Consider the following 21,323-nt stretch of genomic DNA (forward strand, 5'->3'; position numbering starts at 1 on the left):
AGTGTATCAAAGGTTATATTAGGGTGTGAGAAGGTGCACTAATTTGTCACATGGATGATGTCATCAGTGATGCCATTTGAGATGTCATCAGTGATGTCATCAGTGATGTCACTGACCATGTCATGAGTGATGTAATATGTGATGTCATCAGCAGTGCATTGCGGGGACGCCAATTATAGTCAGCTGAACTAACTATAACAGGGGAATTTCTAGGGTTTTGTACGAGGGAAATGTCCAGCTAACTATAACGCCCCTGAAACCTATGGTTTTTTCAGTGAATATATATATATATACACATATATATATATATTATTTCACTCACAAAAACAAGTGACATTATAGTTAGGTGTAGTATTAACTCAGAAATTCACTGAAAAAGCGATGGTTAAAGTGAAGCTACAGTTAGGTAAAAATGTCAGCTTAAATGTAACATTTAAAATAAAAAAAACACTGCACTTCAACAGTTATAGTTATTTCAAGTAACTATCACTAGCACCACTGCCATCTGACACTCACACATAAGGTTCAGCAGGTCAAGGTATCCCCCTGGCCTGCCACTTCCTTAAACCTTAACTTTTTTTAACCTTCAGGACAGGGGGACCAAAGTCCTGTGTCCTGAAATGGCAGCTACAACATTTCTCTTCATGTTGCAGTCAGCCAATCAGAGTGCAAGCTCCCATGGGAGTTCATAGAAGCCTTTCGCCTTTGTGGGAGCAAGGCAACTGGTGGGAATAAAAGCCTCCTCAGCCAATCCAATCACTTACTCTGATATTTTAAGGTGCATGATCGCAGGACTCTCAGGAACCTCCCATGACCCCAGCCATTCAGATGCACAAAGTTTTTTACCAGTAATTTCTCAAAAACTACTGAATGGATTTACACTAAATCACAAAAAGCAAACTTTATGGATAGAGATCTAGCTTCCTACCAAATTTAGAGTCATTCCTTTGAGCCATTTTTGCTGTTTAATCAGCCGCCACTTGACGAATCACCCCTGAACTTTTCAGGAAGGAGCTGAGGTAGATTATTTTTTTGGGAAGGTTTCTTTAAACATGCCAAAGTGATTCGCAAACCCCCAAAAAACACTACAGAAAATAGTAACACTTAACTTACCGCCACTGTGTAACATTTATAAATATATATTTTGCATGTTAAAGCTCTACTTGCATAAACTCCTGAGGGTAAGAGAAGCAGAGATTGTGTATAACAGCAAGATGTAGAGAATAGTCTTTAATGCAGTTAATTTCTAGCAGCTTTTCCGCCTTCTTCTCATTGTTGGAATCATGCTAACACACACGTTTCTGGACAGTGAAAAAGGCTGGATTGTTGGGCTGACATTATGAGAATGAGTGTTTGGATCACAAGCACCCTTCGAGTGGGAAAAGATCGGCCTTCTTGCTCTGTGAAAGATACGGATACTGTGCATGTAGCAGGACTGATTATTAATGGATTTCCTAAAAAATATTACATAGCATGTGGGCAAGAGGTGACATGAAATAATTCCATAGTTTGAAGCCAAAATGGCAACCACCTGTACTGCGGGGAGATACATTCCAACTGTGGAAATATAGATCGGGATGAAAGCAATCCACACAAACAGGTAGATGAGCATGCTGAAGGTGATGAAGCGGGCCTCCTTGTACTTGCCTGGCAGGTGCCGGCCTTTGAAAGCTACAACGAAACAAAGCAAAGCCAGGAGCCCAATGTACCCAAGCATGATCCCAAAGGCCACATATGAGCCCTCAGTGCACTGCAGTAATGTGGTCTGAAGTGTTGAGGAGATAGAGTTACGTGACGCAGGTTTGAATATGAGCCACATTGCACAAATCAAAATCTGGATGGTTGTTGCAACAATGATGACCACTGCTGGCTGGTAAGTGATTTTGTGGCTGGGTTGGTCCATTTTACTTAATTTGAATGCAAGGACAATGCGGAGAGATTTTACTAGAACACATGAAACACAAAGGGTGAAACTGATGCCATACATAGTTTGTCGTATCTGGCAAGTGACATCAGTAGGCTCGCCAATGAAGAACCCTGTGCTCAGGAAGCTTGTGAGAAGCGAGAAAGACATCACAACCGAGTAGGCTCCACCTGCAGCTTTGACCGCTGGTGTGTCCCGGTGTTTCAGAAAAATGGCCTGTATCACCAACACAGTAAGGAATCCAAATGCAGCGATACACATCAACACAATGGAAAAGGGATTGTTCCAGTGGAGGAACTCAATTGATTTATTTTCACAGTTGGAGCTGCCATTATTGGACCATTTATCTTCTGGGCATTTTGAGCATTCATTCAGATCTGTGACAAAAACAGAAATGTGTGAAAAATGAAATGCAATATGTTTTACTCTTTGAAACTATGCAAATTTCTATATTGAAGGCATGGATGTTTTCTACTTTCTAAAGTTGATGTATAAGAGCTGCAAGACACATTAGGAAAATAGTGAAGGACTAAGTCAAAAGCCACATGATATGAAAATTCTAACTTTAACATTTCCAAAACTCATATTGAGGTGTCGCTTTTCATAGCTAGTCGGAGCACCTTATTTCCTTCTGAAGCATATGTGCATTTTTGTCAGCAGTGCACACCTATATTTTTTTATCTTTCAGAATATCCCAACAAGAAAATGAAAATATAATCCTGTGGAAAAGCAAAGACTTTGTGCTTCACTCTACTACTACCTGTGACCATTTCTAAACAAAAATTTCATTGAACTGTAGTGAACATATAACACTTGAGGCGATATTTATCAATGAATTGTGGTGCCCTTGCATCACGCATGCTGTCGCAAGGGCAGCTTAATACTAAAGTCAGATTTTCTAATCAAAGCAAGGCCACCATGCATGGTAACATTTTGCTTGGAAAATCTGGAGTAACACAAGGCAGAAAAAGTCACTGCCTTGTGTTACTGTGCCCTGTGATGAGGTTCCATAGGTGGATCATGGGAAGTCCCATGCAACCAACCCTCGATTTTGGCTCCTTCCTAGATGTACCAAGACTGGTAAACCTGGGAAAGCGTCAAAATGCTACGCCTTCCCAGGGGAGGCATAAGGAGGAAAAATATCTTTATTTCTCCTGGTTGATCCCTTGTTCTAAGTGTGCTGCATTCTGCCTCACATCTAGAGAAAAAAGCCTCTAAGAATTGTTTTTGGGCAGGAAGGTGTATCTACCTGCACAAAATAAAATCTGCCTGCAACATAGGCTCCCATGTACCATGGCACAAGGGTGCTTGTATTGGTGCCAGGCAGCAGATTGTTCACCAGCGCAGGTAGGGAGCAGGAACGCACCACATATTGGTAAATATGGTGCATTTCTGCCCTGTCCCTTTCACTTAGTGCAGCAGGTTGTCTTGCTGCATTGCATGAAATATTGATAAATATGACACTTTGCTAGCAATTTTCGTTTGTGATAAATCACACACTACATCCAGGATCTCTAAAGGAACTAGATCATGCTGTTCTGTTAGGCTGCACCTGGGTGCTTTCTTTCTTTATATGCTAGTTTGAGGTCACACAGACTATCCGTCACTATGTTAAACAACAACCCCAGTAAACTGGGGGTGATGCCCAATATGGGTGTATAACCATTATGGATAGATGTGTAATTACCTACTTATTTAGGGTTATTCAATTACTAAGGTGAGGTAAGCAAACAGAGCTGCTGAGGAAAACATATCTGTGTTTGTGCTTACATTTTCTTTAGCTCCTGTAGCAAATTGTGGAATCAGCAGGTTAGAAAATGCAGATCAGAGAACAATATTTGTTAGTTAAATGGATGGTACACAGAGAACACTATGGGGTATATGCACAAGAACGTGTGATAACTACCGCAAGAGTAGCTTAATGCAACATCGCAGCCTATCGCTGGAAATTTACGCCGTGCCAACCAAGTATTCACAACGTGGCGGTAGCATGCGATAGTCACCAGATAACGAGTCAAATGGCCGCGCAAAAATCAACGTCACGCCGTAAAAATTAGAAACGCGAACGCTAAAAATCATGCAATGAGGCCAATCGCTGTACAAAAAGTAGCGAAAACCAGCCACAGACCTGCAAATCCCACGCGTCTGGTGAGAAAATGCACCATAAAAACCACAGAAACAACACACCAGAAACAAGCCAAAGCATGTAGCAACATGGATACACCCTGACCGAATGCAGAGGCCAACGCGAACCCCACAACCCCCACAGACCACCAGCAAGGAACAAAGGGGATGGGGACGGCCGAGGAGAAGAGGGAGAGGAAAACGGGGTGCAGTCCGCAGCAATACCAGATCAGCGTTATGGAGGTGACAGAACACTGCTATCAACTGACCCACAAGTAGACCATCTGGAATACAGTTAGAGTGCCGAGGAGACCGATTGAGGAGGCCAAGTGGTGCTGGCATGACGTGACAACCTAAACCAGGTACAAACCCGCTGCCAACAGGAAGGCAGCAACGGCGACAGGAGGTGGTAGTCCTCTGCCACAGGAGGAGCTGGAGGAAACCGAGGCCACAGTCATCAGTGTGGAGATGGTGCAAGGAGCAGAGAGTATGGACACAGCTCGAGAGGACCTGACACAACCTCAATAGGGAGAGTAACGAACAGAGACTGGGGGGACGGCGGGAGATGGGCACAATGGCACACATGCACAATGAGGTGTAGCACACTGCACACCCACAATTACCCATGATCATGTCCCTGATCACCTTGGCACACTGCAGCACACACACATAGCAAGAACAGCACAACCACATTAACGGAAACGTGGTACAAAGCGCAAAGCCGACACTGCAGAACACATGCACAGAAACATGCCTACTACATCTGACAGAGCAGGAAACTGTGAAATGGAAATGAACGCGTACGACCTCACATCTGTCATGTAGTCAAAATGTACACTGTCCCACAGCAGTATTCAGCACCTCTCAAACAGTCACAATGTACATTGTTATACAGTCTGCATGTTAACCAGAACAATGCGCCAACATACATGGCAACACAATGTCAACATGCTTCTCCGCTTCACATTGCAGAGCTGCACACAACACATCCAGCAGAGCACAGAAGACAACACATCTGTGATACTGGAGAGGACCACCACACCTTCGACACCGACGCCGTACAACAGCCCATGGACATCCCACGCAACCCACCACCAGGACCCGGGCAGCCAAGCTACTTAGAGAAGATCACAGAGCCTGCAACAGACCACACAGCAGGAAGCACGGCAAGCACAGCTGGCTCAAGACACTTCACCCACCCACACATGGCACCCCAATGCCATGTGTCAGCACGCCAAAAGGAGGTGGCCAAATGGGTGTGGGTGGGGTCCGAACCCATGGAAGGCAAACTAGATCACATTGCTGGTGTCTATTAACCTTTTGGGACCACCTTCACCCCACAAAGGAGACCCACACTGCCATAGAGACACATGCAGATGCACATTCACAGTACAGAACCACGCCCAGGGGCGCGCAAATAGCAGTCACACACCCACGTTGGCTCTGCGTACGGCAGCCCAGGCCACTCCCCTTACAAATTGAGTGGGTGACAACAAAGCTACATGTCCAAGCTCTAACCCGCTGCCTGCGGTGACCTGTCTGCATCCGCGGTACACAACACAATGTAATGTCTTAGGGCCCAGGGCCCTCAGGTATACAACAAGACCACAGGGACACACGCAGATATTATGTTGACTGGCTACGGGCATGTGCGCCCGGCCCCTTTATTGGCAGGGCCACAAGTACAGTGACGCCTGTGCTGGATGTGTGTGGGGTGAGTGTAAACCAGCCCGAACGGAGTGCTTGGTGCTGGCAACCACTTGAATAGTGGACACCAGTGCAACGGAAACTTAAAACACCTGCATAACAGAGTCAACTGCTGAGCAACATGGAGGGAGCCGGAGAAAGTCCAGAGGACACACAACATGCTAACAGAAATGTCCGTGAGTTGCAGTGCACTGAGGTTGGGGCACTACAGCTGAGCGCGCCCATGTGAAGAAAAAGTCTTGGATTGTGTCCCCTTGAGATATTCCTGATGCAGATGCAGTGGGGTGTGTTAGACCTGCATCATCTTCCTCATCAACGTCCCAGGTCTCCCACACTGCTTGAGATGACATTGCTGCGCAACCTCTCCACAACACAAAACTCAATCAGTAATGGACGATGGCTTACGGTGCACTGAGTCAGTGGCACCTGGAGTGCCGAGCAGGGTATTAGTCTGATGATGGCCTCCACGACAGGTGTGAGCAACTCCGTAAGTCTGTCAGGACCACCGTTTCGACTCTGGTGGTTGAAGGTGGTCCTGGCGGTGGTGGCATGTGCCTCCTGCAGTGATGCGACATCCAGGCCGGTCAGGACTCGATTTGATGTGTGAGCCCTGGTGGACCGCAGTTGAGGCCGGAGGCAGTGGACAGCGCAGGGCCACAGACACATGGCATTGATGACTCTAAGGCCATCACCTCAGAGGCCATCCAATATCTCACAAGAAGGGGGTCCCAGACATGACCAGCACAGAGTTAGTGGCCCTGGATGCAGTGCGGCCGGCACAGACACCCAGCCACTGGACAGTGACTTGCGGTGCAGCCAGATGGGCCATACGACCTCAGCGGGTCCTCAATGTTGCGGAGGGTTGCGGGGGATCGTGGAAGGTGTCCTTCAGGGCATGATGCAGAGGGTGGAAGCTGTCCGGAAGCAGCAAATGGAGGGGTGGAATGCCACGGCCTCGTTTTCGCCACAAAGTCAGAATCACCGCCATGATGGCGACGACAACCCCAAGTCCATGGACTCAGTCACTACCAAAGTCCAACCAGAAAGTGTCCGTTGGTCTCGGGGAATAGTCATAGTGGCACCGGGGCTGAAAGGTGATGCAGTCGGCGATAAGGCCTGTACAATGACTTCAAGTCAGCGATAAATAAATCAAGGCTGAATTCGAAAGTGTGTGTGACCGATTTGACCGCAGTGTGGGTCGGGGCAGCGGTCCGCAAGGGCCCGCAGCCACGTGTCATTGGAATTCTATGCACATGGTTGCTGCCACCTGACTGAAGAGAGTACAGTGAAGTAGAATCTTCATTCTTGTGCGTACACAGACAATGTATGATCAAGACTCAGTTCAAAATATGTGACCTACTTGTCCGTAGTGTTGGCCAAAGGCAGTAGTCAGCAGGGGACAACAGACATATGTCGTAAGAATGTCATGCACAGAGTTGGTGGCACCACATCGAAGGGAGTACACTGATATAAATCTGCAATGAACATATGTGCTCTGCCATTGTGTAATCAAGACTCAGTTCCAAATTTGTGACCTACTTGACCGTGATGTAGGCTGGAGGCGGCAGTAGAGTACGTCAATGAGATAGGAGTAAAGTGGGTCTCTGTCGTGGAGGCAGTGATGGTCTGAGAGGCTGCCAAGGTCGTGGGCCTCGGGCTTGGAGCTTGCACAGGCACGTGGTGGGCCCTCTTTGACACACGTCGTGTCAGAAGGTGATCAGTGTGGCCTGGCTCCGCAGGGGCGGGCGTGACGGGTTTGGGCTCCAGCGGGCCGGGGTACAGCAGGCGCACAGGATCGCAGCCAACTCTGCTCACGAGCATGGCGTCGGCCTCGTGGAGTGGTGAGAGGCACTGCCCTGGCAGAGACGTTGGGCTTTCCGTAAGAAGACCATGCCCAGGGCTATGTGCTTTTTAATCACACCCCTATGCTGGCCTGGCATATGCCGGGCCATCCCACTCCTCTCATGATTTATGGGGGGAGTAACAGGCATGTTGTTTTGTATGTTGGTTGTGCTTTTGTTACATGTGCATTGCCAGAGGTGTGAGTTGCATAGTTGTGGAGTTGAGGTGAGTGGAGTGTGTTTTTGGAACTTGCCAAGGGGCTGTGCATTTCCCTTGGCGCCATACTGGGAACGCTGGTTGCTGATGGACTGTCGGAGGTTGGAGGTATCATGCACACTGGCTGGGTATTTGGAGGTGACATTGGTAGAGGTTCCACTGTGTTCGGATGTTGCCTGCACATTGATGTGAGACGTGTGCTTTCTGTTGCGGTGATTGTGTGCTGTGTCACCAGGGGGCACAGGTAGGACATGTGTGCTGTGGATTGCCCCCAACACGTGCATGCATCCAGCTATTGCGTATGGTCCTTGCTTGATCTCCAGTGGATCCTGCGCATTGTGTTGGACGTATAGGGACTGGGGTACCAGGCTGATGGTGATGTCCAGGACAGGTGTGAGGGACTTGGATGTAGCTGGCTGTGAGACTCCTCTGACTCTGGCGGGTGTTGGTTGGGGGTTACCAGGGTCCAACAGGTGCAGCACAGCCTGCAGCATTGTGTGGGGTGGGATGTTGGTTGTCTGCTGTGTTAGTGCCGTCGGCCTGTTGGGAGATGATGGTCAGGATGCATACAATGGTTGTCCTTTTGAGCCTGTAGTGGGCAATGACATTGTCAGGTGCTGGGTCTGTGAGGCTGGTGCATTTCCTGGGGGTCCGCTGTCTTTGTCAGTGCTGCCTCTGTGGTGGTCCAGGGTGGGGGGTGTTCCGGGTGGGGGTTGGGGTCCTGGGGTGGTGGCGCTGGGTGTTGTGGCCCGCTTGGGTGTCCCAGCCGCATGACCAGTGGCTCCATGGCATCTGTTGCCCTTCCGATGTGGCTGTGGGCTAGGCTCCCTTTTGTGGTGCAGGCTGTCGTCCGACTTTTCAGCAGGTGTTAGTTTCTGGGTCCTAACGCGCCTTATCTCCTGTTTTGTGTTCTAATCGCCGATCTGGCTGGTTGTTGAGAATGTTGAGGTGTGGTGTTGTCGCAGGTTTTCGCACAGGAATGCATACTCTGCATCTCATTAGCGATAGTTGCGGGAGTCATCTGTGGCGATGTTTTTTGCGGCTGCTATCGCGGGTATACTGATGCTGTGGGCTGTTAACATCAGCTTGTGATTGGGGCGATAAGTTTATTGCAACTTTGGCTGCGATAAAGTGCTGTTAACTCAGCGATAGATCCTTGTGAATATACCCCTTTGTTTGTTACACAGGCACATAGCATCATTTTGCCCTAGCCACCCCTCTAGATAGGGGCATGACTCTCAGTCAATGTGATATGGTCTTTGAAATTACTTGGCTGGAAAATTACCTGGCAGTGCTCATTAGTAATAAATAGAACATAAATTCAATTTAACAATCTGTGGCTATAAAATAAGGGTATGTTTGACCTTTCAGTGAAAATGGTCATGAATATTAGAACAGAAGAGTTCATTGTTCGGCTTAATATGGCTAGTAGTGGTACCCTATGCTCACATTTGTGCCTGGTCTGTATCATAGGTGCATCGGTTGGTGAGCCCAGGTGTCAGTGAGATCATGGTTGAAGAGTGACCCAGTGACCCAGTATCTAGAGATAGTCTCACTATGGCCAAGAGTACAACTCCTGCTACTCTTGCCACTGAAACATCATTTTCAATATGTGATAAGTCATGGAAAAACGTGTTCTCCTTTTCTTCTCCACCATCCATCACAATGGACATTGTGATGTCTAACCTGTGAAAGTGGATTTTTATGCAGTTGACATGCAAAACACACCAAGTGGTTCTGGTGGGGTGGCAAAAACTACACTGGGAATGTCCCATCACTCCTCACCTTTCTTCTTCTTCTTCAGCCTTGGCTCTGAGCCCCAACACATAGTCTACAGTGTCCTGTGTTCCATTCTTGAGTGGTTTATGCCATCCATTTCGCTGAACACATATAGGAACTGGATTCCCAAACAGAGAATCAGAAAGTCTAAAACCCACTTCCCCCTCTAGTCAAATGCAAAGCATGGAAACAGGATAAGCCAATCTTCCTGAATGGTTTTTCCAAAGCCATTATTGGCTTACCAGATAGTGTGAGGGCACTTGCAAAATGTGGTGAACATTAACAAGCAAGTAAGGTTGTAGCCTTTACAGACCTTTGCTGGCATTTCCCACTCTGAACCAATTCAGGCTTATGGGCATGAATAAATCAGTTTTCTGGCGGGAAAAGTATATCAAGCATGTATAATTAGTGGATTGCTCTGTAATGGGCTCTGCATGGAGAAACATATTGTTACCATTGAAAAGCAAAAAGGTTATTGAATGGCAATTCACTGAGCTAAATTTGGGCATGCATATATAAAAACATACTACATTTTCAAATGCATATTTACTCACATGAGTACTCCGGAGAGGATACACCAATCACACCTGCCTAGAAGTACTCCTGGACATCTTTGTTCACTCTCCTTATTCACTTTCTTTATTTCTTAATTGGGACAACTTGGCTCACTACTTCTAAGAAATATAATATTTATTTTCCCCAAACTTTTCAATTGTTCTGAACCGTCAATGTATACACCTTTAACTAGAGTCAGCCTCTATGAACTCCAACTTCGAGTTGCAGTGAGGAGCACTAATGTCCATGTATGCACTGCACGTGGTATTTGCACTTGCAGTTGATATGTCCTTCCCAATGTCATTCCCCAGTGAATGCAAAACCTGAAAGTTTCAAGATTTTTAGTTCTCAGATTGTTCATTCTAAAGTTTCACTTTTAAATTGTCAAGAACTTGAGGCAAAAAAGTAAAACTGAGTATGGATTGATCAAGAAAGCAGTAAAGTATGGCGAAAATTAAGAGTAGAAGGAAAAATATAGGCAAGCCAAAACATCTCACTTTCATGTGCCAATGCATGCGCACAGAGGCACTCACAAATACTGTTTACATTGTTCCACGGACAAATGCTGTTTATCACATTAATGCAAGCCCTAATGGCTTTGTTGATACTAGGGGAAAAAGTAGGTAAAAAGGATTGCTTTCTGTATAAAATTCATACAGGAGGATAAAGATTTAAGGGCCTGATAACAATGCTTGTTGGACCGACATCAGCGGTCCTGTTGGAGGCTGTACAACGACTGCAGTCTCCTCAAAAATGGTCAGTCCAACCGCTGGATTACGATGCATGCATTCTGTACTCTGACCTACCGCTGAAAGACCGCTTACTCCGACAGCCTTTCTCCAACCGCTGAGATAGTGGTCGGAGAAAAACAGCATTCATAGGGCAGTACAGGGATCTCTGACCGCCGTCCCGATTACAATGTGGGTTTTCGACGACCCGACGATGGCGGTCTGACTGCCTGCATCGATTTGTCGGAAACAATGGTATTGGGGTGCATACTCATCCAAATCAACTTCTCCCCGACAGCTTTTGGTGTGGATACCTTTCTCCAGGTCCCCTCTACACTGGACCCTGAAGACTACGACCCAGTGGGTGCTGGAATGCAGGTAAATCCGTAGGAAGCATGTATCCCCATTGACTGGACGGTGCACACATGATATACAAGGCATATTTGTGTGCATCCGCCTAATCCAGATGATTATCTGGCTACAATCCAGCACTACAAGAAGGAATTTCAACAATGTGGATACCCGCTGAAGATTGTGGATGCAGCAGTAAAACCAGCGGTTGACTTGCATAGGACAAAACTCTTGGAAAAACAACAAAAAGAGAGGTTTTTGCATTGACATTTTCCACAAAATCAACATCCATCAAGAAAATCACTTGAAAGAGATAGGAACTCCTGCAAACAGAACCAGACTTCAGGGGTCTGTTTGCTGCTCCTCCACTGTTTGCAAATACCAGGATGAGAAATCTAAGAGAGATCACGTCTCCACTCACAAAATCACCTGCTGCAGTCCATAAGGGGCTGATGAAGTGCCACAACTGCAGTTACTGCAATAATGTCATGGAGGGAGCCAGTATCTCACATCCAAGGACAGGGAAATCCATCCTATTGAGACACACTTCTGACTGCAATACTCAATGCGTGGTTTATGTCCTCAAGTGCCCTTGTGAATTACATCATGTGGGAAAGATGGAGCACAAGGTCAAAATTCGGATAACTGAACATAAGAGTACAATACGTGTGAAGACCCCCATTTCTCCCCTGGTGACACACTGGCACAAAAGAGGACACAATGTAGCTCAACTTCGTTTTTCTGTCCTAGAAAAAGTTCCTGAGAAACAGGGCAGAGACACAGCCAAATATCTATCACAAAGAGAGGTACATTGGATCAGATTATGGAAACCCTTGCGCCGAAGGGTCTTAAAGATAAATTGGAACTGACATGCTACTTACAACCAATCATCACTTCATGCCAGGAGTGCCAAACTGAGAGATAATTTCTGTACACCTCACTATATAATCCTTTTTACCTCTCTATACATCAACAGCTCCCTATTTTCCATTTTCTCTTCCTTTTTTGTCTCTTTGTTCCGGATGAATTCAGTTTAATTTACTAGCAATTCATTTCAACCTAGCTAGATCTTCTAAATCGTTTCCATACGATTTCACACCCTCAACAGGATCATAAGAAGAGCATATGTAAACATGAAGTATCATGCTTTCACCCACACTCATTTTTACTGACGGTGACCAGTAGACATTTTTGTACATCTATCACCTTTTTAGTAATTGCGAGTCTCCAGCCGCATACACCAATTTCTCAGATTCAAAAACGCTATTTCAATCACCTAAGTACGTTACACAACGCATTTATTATCGTTGTGCTCTTCTTATTATTTTTTTCTGCACATTATTGTCTAAGAGGAATCCCACAACTTATTTGGTCATGTGAAAATTCGAATTTTTTCTGATTGTGGCATATGCTAAATTACACAGTGTTGCTCTGTTACAAGCGTTTTACTAGTTGTGATTCATTGTAGAATCATCAAAATCCGTTATGCAACACAGTTTTACTATTGTGAAGATATTGTTGTCAAATAGGCCACTGCTTATTCTGTTCATGTATTCCTTCACGCCCTATTTCTTCAGGCCCCTTTTCAGTATTCATGCATACTCCTTACAGTAATCTCTTTTCACTCTTTTTAGTTGCATGATTTCGAGCACCAGCATTTTTTAAATCAAGCACTCGCCCAATTCAGCACGTCTGATTGCTTTCACCGCCTGGTCTCAGGTTTTTCCACACCGGCATGTTTTTTCGAATTAGCACTTTTCCCAAACGGGTAAACGATTTAATCCATCCGCAATTAAGATGCGCCGCTTGCGTCTGGGAGGTCGAACAGCGAGTTCTGCTTTAATACTGGCACTTTGTTCTTGGAGGAGTGAGTTAGTTGAACTTTGTGCACAGTGTTAGGTCAGTTTTTTGAACACCTATTTGGTGTTTTCGGTATGACCAGCATGGAACTCGTTCTCTAATTCATGGTTGCGGTTAGTAAATGATTTACACTCACTCTTATCTTCCTATTTAGAGCTTGACATTTTTTTGACTACACTGCTTTGTGCAGAAAACCAGAGGCTGTCGTTTCTGGGGTACTAGAAACCCCACAATTAAACTTTCACTCAGAAACGTTTTAAGGCAGGGGCAAAGTGGGCTCTGGCCCAGGGCCCCAGACCTTCAGGGGGACCCCTGACAGACCCAGCTCTGTTCTGCAGTCTTGCCCTGATGACCTTGAATAACTCTTACACAGATTATTTCAAATACCGTTTTCCTTTGCTTTATTTTCCATGTGATTGATATGTGAGTGTCTATTATAGACATTTTGTAGAGAAAAGTTGTGTTTATATGACATGCAACAGCCATAAACAAGTTATAAAATCAAATCAGAACCACACATATGAGAAATGGGAGAGTGTCACAGAGATTATTTGCAGTAATATTAGTGAGCAGCTGCTACGTTACAATATTGAAAACACACATCACCAGGGGCGTAGGAGACACTAAAATTCTGGGGGGGACAGGGACAACCTTGTGCACTTTCCAGTGACCCTATACAAATCACCGCCCGTTAAACAAATACAATCGCATACTTTCGGAGTGAAATATTGAGGAAAGCGGGCATGTAGTCACAGTTTGCATGTATGCTTTATTGTTATTTACATTCATATAGTAATGAGACCAAATGTTTTAAAAAAACATATATATGAATCTTGCATCTTAATGCACAAAGCAAACAAAGGCCGCTGACTTAGGGTGGGGGCGTCGTGTTTGCAAGTGCATTAGGGTTTGAAAAGTACCTGCTGCTGCATTCCTGGTCTCCAGCAATTTTCAGGCAACAATAAAAATGTGAAGATAACTTTGGTGATTAATGTTCTTTTTTTGAGAGAGATCGAAGGCTTGTCTAGTGAAAGTTTTAATTCAATAGGTCAGTGAGTTACTGCTTTTGTCTGAGATATTCTTTTGGTATTAGAAGTTTATAAGTTAAAATCCTAACATTGAACAGTGAGCTAATAACCGTCATCAAAGAGCTGCATAAAAACTTCACTGTATAGATTAGAACGTTGTGATTTTTCCCCAGTCTTTCCCTATCCTAATGTTGGAAAATGGGTTCATTAGGATAGAAATCAATTCTGATTATTGAAGAGAACCCCCCAACCATGGTGTTATGTTTTACATTCTGAGTTTGTGTTTCTCTAGTGTTGCAAAGCCGCCCTGGGCACTCCCCAACTTTTTGCTGACTGGTACTGGTGGTACCTGACTGACTGACCCTGGCCTCTGCCTAAACAGCCAGTGCTATTCTGAAAGAGGCACTTACAAATACAGTGAAAACACCTACATACACTAGGGTGCACTATGGGTTAGGGTACCCCTATGATTGGCATGACCTCTCCTATAAGGCCCTAGTACATAATAGGGCAGGGGGATTAGAACCACTTTTAAGTCCCTAGAATATAATAGGGCATGGCAGTTTAGAGGCCAGCAGCCCTTTCTGCGCTTGCATGTGTGCACAGCTGAAGCCTGAGGTCAGTTTAAAAGTAGCCCTGTGTTATAGGGCTGCTTTTAAAATGCAAATTGTGCCCAAACTCGACTTTTGGGTTTGGGGAACTTACAAATTGATCAACTACAATGTTGGGGCAAAATTAAGTGGAAAAATGTTTTCCACTTAACTATGGCTGTATCATATTTGCCACATAATACATCATCTGCTGCATAATCTAACGATTTCCTCCAAAACAATTTTGTAGCTCAAACAGATCCCAAATTACTAAAATAAATGTGACTTGTGTTGCTGTGAGGTTTAGGGCCCTTTGCAAAGGTTAGTAAAGAAAACAATTCCTAAGAAAACAATTGGTTCCAGACACTCCTAATGACAGTCAAATTAATACCTGTAGGAGAGTGTAGTATGCAATCAATTCATACAACCAAAAATGTATAATGTAAAGATACATTCAACAGGGAAATCTCATAGATAAGAGGCCAACCAAAGTCAATTAAATTGCAAACATCAATTTATTTCCCGCTGAATCATATTAATAAAATGCAAACTTAGGGGCTGACTACGATGGCAGGCGGACTTCAGTACCACCGCCATCGAATCGGGGAATGGGACCGCTGGCCTTCCAGGTGGGGGCCCCACGATAGGCATTACAATGTGACTGCCACTACGGTGTTCGCAGTGCCTATCTTTTACATTGCAGCAGGTGCTGCTGGCTGCATCATCCGCCGCAAAGTAAAAAAAAAAGGAACATGTTAAATATATCGGTGCCTGCCACATGGTGCAGTGATATGTTGTGGGGCATCATAGATGCCCCCCAGGACCCATGTCTGAGGGCCAGGGGTAAAGGGGCCTGCTACGGGCCCCCAATGTCCCTTTCGCCAGCATTTCCATGGCAGGTGAACCGCCATTGATAAGCTGGCGGGTAAGGGACATCGTAATCCCTGCTGCGGTGCATGGTAGGCACCACCAGCATTGTAGGAACCACAAGCCCCTCCACCACACCGGCGGACTCAAGAAGCCCGTCGGGTGCGTGGTGGTTGGTCTTTCCGACCGCCAGGTAACCACCCGCCATTGTAATATTGCGGGCTGTGATGCAGTCACCAATGGCGGTGGGACCGCCACCGACGGGGTGACGTGGCGGTCCCACTGCCATTATAATCACCCCCTAAGTTTGGTGTGCATGCAAATCCTACATTGCCAACCCCTGGCAAGTTGCACTGCCAGTGCTGGAAAAAGGCCAATGGCGGTACCAATGGGTGAGGTGGACTGGCCTCAAGGGTCTTGTGACCTCAGTGACAGATTCACTGTCGATCTAGGATGTGCTTCTTCATATGCCTGCCCGTAAGACTGCAAGTGAACTGCAGTATGGATTGTGGTGGACAGGTCCACCTGCGGGTGCTAAGACACCTGGGCTTCTAAGGTCTATCGGGCCTTCTAAGGTGTAGCATCAGAATAAGCTCTGTTAGGAGTGTGGTATGGTGAACTGGTCATGAAGGTCTGAACATGGTTCTCCAGTTCCAAATTCAGCAGCTCTGGCCAGAATGCCACATTCTCTCCCACACTGAACAACATACTGCCCCACTGAGAGAAACTCGCACTGCCTTCAGCACAACTCAATTGTGCTGCGACTAAATTCAAATTATGCACTAGACAACAGTAAAATGCTGCCTGAAAAAAAATGAATAACACACTGGAAAAAGCAAACACTCATAGGGAATGCAAGAATAAGCAAAGCATGTGAACTGTAATCAGAAAAAAACATGGTTACCTTAACGGTTTTAAACTCATTATTCAGAAATCAGTAAGTGATTTTGCCTGAAAAGTTCAAGACATGGCTACAGGACCAGGAAGGGACCCCTTTCAATGTCCATTGCTTATATCCTTTCAAAATGTATGCAGTTTGGTTTAAAAAAGACCACATCCCCAAACACAGAGCCGCATTTTATAAGCTAAAATAATTAAAAAGTTGAAAACGATCATATTAAACGTTTCCACTCTACCCATCAACCAGGTATTGCAGTCCCTTTAGGAATGGCGCACTTACCCACCCTGGGAAAACAATGTTGTTCAAGGAAAGAATATAAAAAAGAAAGTAGCGCTTTCACTGGCAAACTCTGTAAAGTGGCGCTAATGTGTGTGGGTGTAAATAACAGTCTGGCCTGTCTGCTGTCCACTCTGTATTGCTTTATTTAGGTATTTAACTATTTTTTCTCTCCATTCCGAGGTGTTTCTTTTCAATAGAAAACGGTCAGAAAATGAGGACATTTACAGCCAAAGTGTTTAGCCTTTTTTGGATCAATTTCACAGGGGAACACATAAAGAAAAGGAGAGGCAAGAGAGAGTACCTTAAGAGCTGCCTCTTGAAATCAGCGCGTAAGCAGGAGCGAGACAGAGACAGAAAGAGATGGAGGAATAAAGAGAGGAGGGCAGCCGCCAGAGGCAGATCAGGAGTAGTGGACACGGTCCTTGCCATGAAGGAAAAGAGACAGCGTTTATTTTTTCTCCGTTCTCTGCCCTTCCCAGAACGGCTGAGCCTTCCTGCAGCATAACAAAAGGCAGAGGGCGGGTGGCCTCTGACTCCAGGCAGGTCAAGTGCAGGGCCATTAGGTAGTGCTTTCGCGTGCTAATGGCCCTGTGATAACAGAAGGGAGAGGGGAAATTCCTTTGTCCCCTCGTCCCCCACACCCTTGTCCCTCGTGTCCCCCCACTCCAAAATCTGGGGGGGATGTATCCCCGCGTCCCCCACACTTCCTACGCCCATGCACATAACTATCCCTGAATATTACATGTAAATATCATTAGAATTTGGACGAGTGCGCATGTGCATTTTCAATGACCCAGCCAAAGAGGGCATGAAAAAGCTGAAATTGGATCATGAATTCAAAACTGTTCCTAACAGGGGCCCCCAAAATATGCTTGGCCCAGGGCCCCCAAAATCCTTAAAATGTCCCTGCATGTGTGCACTGCTGAAGCCTGAGGTCAGTTTAAAAGTAGCCCTGTGTTATAGGGCTGCTTTTAAAATGCAAATTGTGCCCAAACTCGACTTTTGGGTTTGGGGAACTTACAAATTGATCAACTACAATGTTGGGGCAAAATTAAGTGGAAAAATGTTTTCCACTTAACTATGGCTGTATCATATTTGCCACATAATACATCATCTGCTGCATAATCTAACGATTTCCTCCAAAACTATTTTGTAGCTCAAACAGATCCCAAATTACTAAAATAAAAGTGACTTGTGTTGCTGTGAGGTTTAGGGCCCTTTGCAAAGGTTAGTAAAGAAAACAATTCCTAAGAAAACAATTGGTTCCAGACACTCCTAATGACAGTCAAATTAATACCTGTAGGAGAGTGTAGTATGCAATCAATTCATACAACCAAAAATGTATAATGTAAAGATACATTCAACAGGGAAATCTCATAGATAAGAGGCCAACCAAAGTCAATTAAATTGCAAACATCAATTTATTTCCCGCTGAATCATATTCATAAAATGCAAACTTAGGGGCTGACTACGATGGCAGGCGGACTTCAGTACCACCGCCATCGAATCGGGGAATGGGACCGCTGGCCTTCCAGGTGGGGGCCCCACGATAGGCATTACAATGTGACTGCCACTACGGTGTTCGCAGTGCCTATCTTTTACATTGCAGCAGGTGCTGCTGGCTGCATCATCCGCCGCAAAGTAAAAAAAAAAGGAACATGTTAAATATATCGGTGCCTGCCACATGGTGCAGTGATATGTTGTGGGGCATCATAGATGCCCCCCAGGACCCATGTCTGAGGGCCAGGGGTAAAGGGGCCTGCTACGGGCCCCCAATGTCCCTTTCGCCAGCATTTCCATGGCAGGTGAACCGCCATTGATAAGCTGGCGGGTAAGGGACATCGTAATCCCTGCTGCGGTGCATGGTAGGCACCACCAGCATTGTAGGAACCACAAGCCCCTCCACCACACCGGCGGACTCAAGAAGCCCGTCGGGTGCGTGGTGGTTGGTCTTTCCGACCGCCAGGTAACCACCCGCCATTGTAATATTGCGGGCTGTGATGCAGTCACCAATGGCGGTGGGACCGCCACTGACGGGGTGACGTGGCGGTCCCACTGCCATTATAATCACCCCCTAAGTTTGGTGTGCATGCAAATCCTACATTGCCAACCCCTGGCAAGTTGCACTGCTAGTGCTGGAAAAAGGCCAATGGCGGTACCAATGGGTGAGGTGGACTGGCCTCAAGGGTCTTGTGACCTCAGTGACAGATTCACTGTCGATCTAGGATGTGCTTCTTCATATGCCAGCCCGTAAGACTGCAAGTGAACTGCAGTATGGATTGTGGTGGACAGGTCCACCTGCGGGTGCTAAGACACCTGGGCTTCTAAGGTCTATCGGGCCTTCTAAGGTGTAGCATCAGAATAAGCTCTGTTAGGAGTGTGGTATGGTGAACTGGTCATGAAGGTCTGAACATGGTTCTCCAGTTCCAAATTCAGCAGCTCTGGCCAGAATGCCACATTCTCTCCCACACTGAACAACATACTGCCCCACTGAGAGAAACTCGCACTGCCTTCAGCACAACTCAATTGTGCTGCGACTAAATTCAAATTATGCACTAGACAACAGTAAAATGCTGCCTGAAAAAAAATGAATAACACCCTGGAAAAAGCAAACACTCATAGGGAATGCAAGAATAAGCAAAGCATGTGAACTGTAATCAGAAAAAAACATGGTTACCTTAACGGTTTTAAACTCATTATTCAGAAATCAGTAAGTGATTTTGCCTGAAAAGTTCAAGACATGGCTACAGGACCAGGAAGGGACCCCTTTCAATGTCCATTGCTTATATCCTTTCAAAATGTATGCAGTTTGGTTTAAAAAAGACCACATCCCCAAACACAGAGCCGCATTTTATAAGCTAAAATAATTAAAAAGTTGAAAACGATCATATTAAACGTTTCCACTCTACCCATCAACCAGGTATTGCAGTCCCTTTAGGAATGGCGCACTTACCCACCCTGGGAAAACAATGTTGTTCAAGGAAAGAATATAAAAAAGAAAGTAGCGCTTTCACTGGCAAACTCTGTAAAGTGGCGCTAATGTGTGTGGGTGTAAATAACAGTCTGGCCTGTCTGCTGTCCACTCTGTATTGCTTTATTTAGGTATTTAACTATTTTTTCTCTCCATTCCGAGGTGTTTCTTTTCAATAGAAAACGGTCAGAAAATGAGGACATTTACAGCCAAAGTGTTCAGCCTTTTTTGGATCAATTTCACAGGGGAACACATAAAGAAAAGGAGAGGCAAGAGAGAGTACCTTAAGAGCTGCCTCTTGAAATCAGCGCGTAAGCAGGAGCGAGACAGAGACAGAAAGAGATGGAGGAATAAAGAGAGGAGGGCAGCCGCCAGAGGCAGATCAGGAGTAGTGGACACGGTCCTTGCCATGAAGGAAAAGAGACAGCGTTTATTTTTTCTCCGTTCTCTGCCCTTCCCTGAACGGCTGAGCCTTCCTGCAGCATAACAAAAGGCAGAGGGCGGGTGGCCTCTGACTCCAGGCAGGTCAAGTGCAGGGCCATTAGGTAGTGCTTTCGCGTGCTAATGGCCCTGTGATAACAGAAGGGAGAGGGGAAATTCCTTTGTCCCCTCGTCCCCCACACCCTTATCCCTCGTGTCCCCCCACTCCAAAATCTGGGGGGGATGTATCCCCGCGTCCCCCACACTTCCTACGCCCATGCACATAACTATCCCTGAATATTACATGTAAATATCATTAGAATTTGGACGAGTGTGCATGTGCATTTTCAATGACCCAGCCAAAGAGGGCATGAAAAAGCTGAAATTGGATCATGAATTCAAAACTATTCCTAACAGGGGCCCCCAAAATATGCTTGGCCCAGGGCCCCCAAAATCCTTAAAATGTCCCTGCTCCCACTCATTGCATGGATAGTACGGGTACTTCTGTCACGCAGGTTATGGTTATTATGATCCGCAGGCACTGGTTTCTTGGGCGTCCGTCAGATGCATGATGGGAGATGTAGTTCTTTAATTGATCACCTTTTCCAATTTGTTCTAATTGATTACCAGCTCTTCATTTTTATGATTATGTCTACATCTGATTCTGCTTCATTCATGTTTCACTTTTTTCACTTGATGAGTCATAGAATGTACTAGACCAACAATAAGCCAAGTTCAGCCAAGGTTTATTGAACATTGAGGGGCATATTAGCAATGCTTTGCGATAAATATTGTAAAGCGTGCTTAGCGTCAATTTATTTACTGCCGGCTATCGCTGGTTTTAATCAAGGAGATAGCTCGTTATCAGCAACGCGTGTCTCCAAGGCGATAAAAAATCAAGAGATAGCAGCAAAATGACTGGTCATCGCTGGAAATTCAGCAATATAATTACTGCGATAGTGAAATCCTTGGTAATAAGCCAAGGTGGCCTCAGCCTGACAATCCACCTCCTATTTAAAAGGTGGCTAAGTCAGGTTTCAATCAGGTGTTAGGAGGAACCAGCGATAATCGCGGTTAGCGCAACTTTTTTATCGCAACGCGGGCATTGATAATAGGGAGAAGGTGTGTTTGCGAGTGTTTCCATTTACTTTTAGTTAGGAATGCCTACTTTGCATGTCATT

At 45.6% G+C, this 21,323-nt stretch overlaps 1 protein-coding gene across 1 annotated transcript in view; it reads right to left on the minus strand.

Annotated features, from left to right (window-relative positions):
- Nucleotides 1-282: 282 nt before the first annotated feature.
- Nucleotides 283-21,323, minus strand: part of LOC146817842 (G protein-coupled receptor family C group 6 member A-like) — a 119,461-nt gene continuing 98,420 nt past the window's right edge. The window contains exon 6 of the mRNA XM_085611305.1: nt 283-2,301. Within this exon, the coding sequence (XP_085467431.1) occupies nt 1,247-2,301 (1,055 nt within the window). The 3' untranslated portion in view covers nt 283-1,246. The remainder of the gene's footprint in view (nt 2,302-21,323) is intronic.

The sequence above is a fragment of the Triturus cristatus genome, chromosome 6, assembly GCF_964204655.1.
Source record: "Triturus cristatus chromosome 6, aTriCri1.1, whole genome shotgun sequence".
NCBI lineage: Eukaryota > Metazoa > Chordata > Amphibia > Caudata > Salamandridae > Triturus > Triturus cristatus.